The sequence below is a fragment of the Pygoscelis adeliae genome, unplaced genomic scaffold (assembly GCF_000699105.1).
Source record: "Pygoscelis adeliae isolate BGI_AS28 unplaced genomic scaffold, ASM69910v1 Scaffold130, whole genome shotgun sequence".
Lineage (NCBI taxonomy): Eukaryota > Metazoa > Chordata > Aves > Sphenisciformes > Spheniscidae > Pygoscelis > Pygoscelis adeliae.
Genome location: NW_008824031.1, coordinates 2,404,008 through 2,408,334, shown reverse-complemented (window position 1 = coordinate 2,408,334; position 4,327 = coordinate 2,404,008). Strand labels below are relative to the sequence as shown.

Sequence of the window (4,327 nt, the reverse complement as noted above, 5' to 3'; positions counted from 1 at the left end):
CAACACAAAAGAGCAATTGAAAGCAACTGGTTTATTTTCCGTACACAATTCATTTGTATTGCCTTCATCATAGCATTACTAAAGCAGCAAATTCCTACTTGTCTGTAGGAGTTGATAGTGCCACCTTTTCTCCTTTTCTCCTCCAGAAATTTAACTATGCAGAAGGTTGATCTTATGACTTATTGCTAATGAAAATCTTAAAATTTGCTCCCTACATGGCTGCATGACCCACCCATTCATTTTGCAGTAGCTCTGGCGCACATGAAGCTTTTCTACACAGCAATTTGACTCACTAAACCCACAGAAAACTCACTCCTCCATTTTTGTTAAATTTGTTTTCTCCCATTTTATTGGATTAAATCAGCTCATAGGAGTTGGCCAAGCAGCAGAAACTGCACAAAGCCAGCGGCTTTCTGGTCAGAAATAGAATTTCCGATTTCCATCAGCAATGAGCTGGTAACTTGGCTCACTGCATCTTGAGAAAACATACTGAGCCATCAGAACAATCATGTGAACATGCCTCATCTACACAGTTTAAAAAACACATTAGCTTAACCCTCACTAAAGGTTCTTTAATTCACATTGACTTTGCACGTGAAGAGACTTCATACCACCAGTTTTGCAAGCTCATCTGTTAAGGCAGCATCCGCCAACAGAAAAGTGGCAAGATCTACAGCCACAAGCATTTTTGCAGCGATCATCCAGCTGAAGCCCAGGAGTATGCAAAGCTATTGCTGAAGAAAGAATGCAAGCAACAACTGATGTAATGATTGTAATGCAAGGCTGAATGCAGAGAAAACCAAAAGGCACCAGATTTAGCAAGTAGAGGTAGGAGTGGTTTCCACACAAAGAACTTTATTGTCATAAATACAGCAGTGAAAAAGCGAACTTTTAAAGGAGAAAAAAAAAAAAAAAAGAGAGCCTTATGTCTGTATGTTTAATAAAAACACTTTTTCTAAGACAAAAATCATTTACATTCCAATAACTCACATTCAAAAATAAATAGAGAAAGGCAGCAGGGCATAACATTCAAATGAATACCTAGTAAACGGTGGTAATGTATTTTTATTAATAATCAAGAATGTAACACTGCAATATTTAATCTTGAATTTGTATATACAAATGCCGTATCCTACACAGCAATAAATCAAGACATATACACCATAAGGAGCACGTACACTACTTTCTGTTAAATTGAAAAAGTAGGAACCATACTTAACAAAAACCTCCTCCAAACTGGTAACATAGAATAACCACTTTGAGTGGTAAACAACAAAAATAAACACCGAAATAACTAAAGAGAACTAGTTTGAAAAGAAATACAATTAACAAACAGGAATCATGATGTAGGAGTACCTCTCCCCCAAATATTCAATCATTTATTTTGCTCTAAGGTAGATTACACAGCACACAGAAGTTATTATATTTCAGTATAGTACTAAAATGCAGGCTTTTGCAATTTGGTCCATTTACATTTTGCTGATTATTTTAGCCTGCTTATTGGAAAGAAAAGTTGTGTGTCCCTCAATCTTTGGATATAAAAACCAGAGAAATTACATTCTTCAGCACAAAAGCAAGATTTTGAGAAATCTGTGCATTATTTTTTTGGTTAAGCATATTTAGTTTATTATTTTCATTCATGCAAAAACTGTGAATTAATCCCATTCCAGATGAGGATTTTACCATAAAATTTAAATAGTCAATTTATTAGATTACAGAACAATGGAAAAAAGCTTAATCCACATAATATCTTGCTACTGAACTCTACTCAGTCAAAATTGCACTAACCTTACACATTTGCCTTCTCAGAGACGCAGGTGTAACAATTCATTCAGAAAAGCTAAAAGCCATACAAATTTAAAATAGAACAGATCTGAAAACTATACTTACTCATTTTTACGTAAGAGGTTCAAACATTTATAAAGCCACACTTAACCTCCAAAGAACACGGACACTAAATTGTTAAACAACCTACAAGTAACCACTGCGGACCTGACAGTAATACTAAAGAAAAGTGAGTAGTATCATTATGTTATCAAATTCTTCTATTTCCTAAAAATGTAAGTGCAAATCAGAAGTTGCAGCTCAAACATGTACAAAGCTTGAAATGAATAAAATAATTCAGGTGTGTAACATTATTAATATTCTGTGTTAGCCACGTAATATATAAATATAGATTGGAATTTTAAGTCGGGGAGATTATTTTTTTGAGGTAAGGAGAGGTAAATTCAGCAGGGTCATATCTCTGAAGGAGCAGAGAGAATCCTCCAACAAACATTCTGTCATTGCCAAATTGTGCCTTACGCACTGTACTTAACTGAAAAAATAGATCGTTTTTGGCAAGTAAAATTGCAAAGCAATCACCGGCACGATCACAAACAAAATATATTCACACTGACGTTACACAGCCTTTCATCAACATCTCAAAGCATGTTATGGAGCAAACATATTCTCTCCTTCTTGTAGCAATAGGCACAGAAGACCTGCCCGAAGTCCCCCATCTCCACATCAATGCATTCATTTTTAAGCAGAATCCATATTTCCCAAATTTGGTACTCCTTCTCAGGACTCTATAGAACAATTGCCACTTATCATATCATGTTAATTTGACGTATATTATAGTAGAATTAGATATATGTGAGAAATCCAGTTTGCAGAGATTACAAGTGTATCAAGCTGCCAGTAAACAGTTCCTGTATCTACATGTGACGGTGCAAGTTAGTGGTGTCATAAAGGCACTTGTCTCTCACAGACAGTATTGTCTTCTCTCATCAGTCAAAAATAGATCTAAAAATATTTATTTTAACATCCGAAATGGTTTTTACTCCTTAAAGTGGTGCAAATCATCATCTATAGAACAATAATTCATTAATTCAACATGAAAGAGCTAAGTGCAAAATAGCCATAATTAAACATATTTTTATAATTTATTCACTTTAATGCCATGCTCTCAAAAGAATGCTAAAAACCATGCTATAGTAGAAATGTGATTGGCACTAGCAGCCACAAACAAAAAAGTAGGTGCACACAATAGTAGAAGCAAGCTTATTTACAAAGTTACTAAAACAATTAAATGATGAGCTGCAAGGAGAGACATTTGCCACAAGTCTTTTCCAAGACATGCTGAAAGCCGCACCTGACCAGTATGAAACATTTAACACACATTTACGTCATTAGGGACATCTTTATAGCTAGCTACCTAATTTTACAAAAATAATTCCAAAATGCTTGTTCACTTCAAAGTGAATTCTGTTTCTGTTTTCACCGAATGTGAAAAGACAAATCAAAACCAGATTGAACAACAGAGTTTAAAAAGACACCTAAGCAGACACTAAATAAAGTTCAGTGCAGTTTTCAGGGGTTTATGGATGGCAGTGTGAAACCCTCGAAATCCCATTTACGTGGTCAGTACGTACGTACAGATTTTCCTCTTCAATTCTCAGTACCTTAAAGCAATAATTCGAAAGAGTTTCCACCAACAAAAGACCTGTTTTTGCAAATCAAAGAGCTCAGGTATTAAAATAGACATAATTGGCTTTGCCTGTGTAAATGCTAATTTGCAGATGGCATTATAGCTCCATTAACTGAGAAATCTAAACACCCAGAAAGGTGTGATGGATGGAATAAATCAAGTACAATCCAAAAGCCAGCAGGTTTTTTGCCCTTAAAACTTTCTGCCGTAACAGCACATGAAGAGTACATCGAGACTGCTGTGAAGTGCTGGATGGAGCCTCATGCTTGAACACTAATTTTCACGTCCAGTCTTCTTTAAATAGTTTTGCCAGTATTGTACCATAAAGAAGTTTCTGCACCTTTGAAAAATCTGCTCACTGAACATTGCACAAGGTTATTAAAAACAGAAGAAAAAGAAGCCATTTGATCAAGTATTAAGCTATTCCTTCAGAGAATCGCACTTCTTTGCTTATAGCAATGACCAGAATTGCTGATGGTGTACTGACAGTTGCCATGGCAAGTGGGTGACTGCGTGGGATAGCAGACTTATAGCCAAGTCAACTGCTTATGCAATCTCCGTGATTTAAGCAAGCACAGAACACACCACTTTTATTATGTGCTGCCAATGATCTGCATAAAGTGCCAAAAGAAAAAATGTTCTTCTAGGTTAGGCCGTGGCTGTTTCAGTACTCCCATTCATCTGTTTTCATGTCCAGATAGTAAAGAATATTCTGCGCAAGCTTTACTGCTTGCTTTCTGGCAGCCTTACACCGCTCGTCACCTTGTGGATCAACAGCATCAAGTGCTAGAAGTTGTTTCGTAAGAAGTTCTTCCAATCTCATGTAATTTTTATCCGTTCTGTTTCCATCAAACG

The 4,327-nt window shown here is 36.0% G+C and overlaps 1 protein-coding gene across 1 annotated transcript in view; it reads right to left on the bottom strand.

Annotated features, from left to right (window-relative positions):
• Window positions 1-1,340: 1,340 nt before the first annotated feature.
• The window catches only part of BAG5 (BCL2-associated athanogene 5), a 4,161-nt gene continuing 1,174 nt past the window's right edge, over window positions 1,341-4,327 (bottom strand). Inside the window, 1 exon segment of the mRNA XM_009327790.1 lies at window positions 1,341-4,327. This exon segment is cut by the window's right edge and continues 12 nt beyond it. Within this exon segment, the coding sequence (XP_009326065.1) occupies window positions 4,137-4,327 (191 nt within the window). The 3' untranslated portion in view covers window positions 1,341-4,136.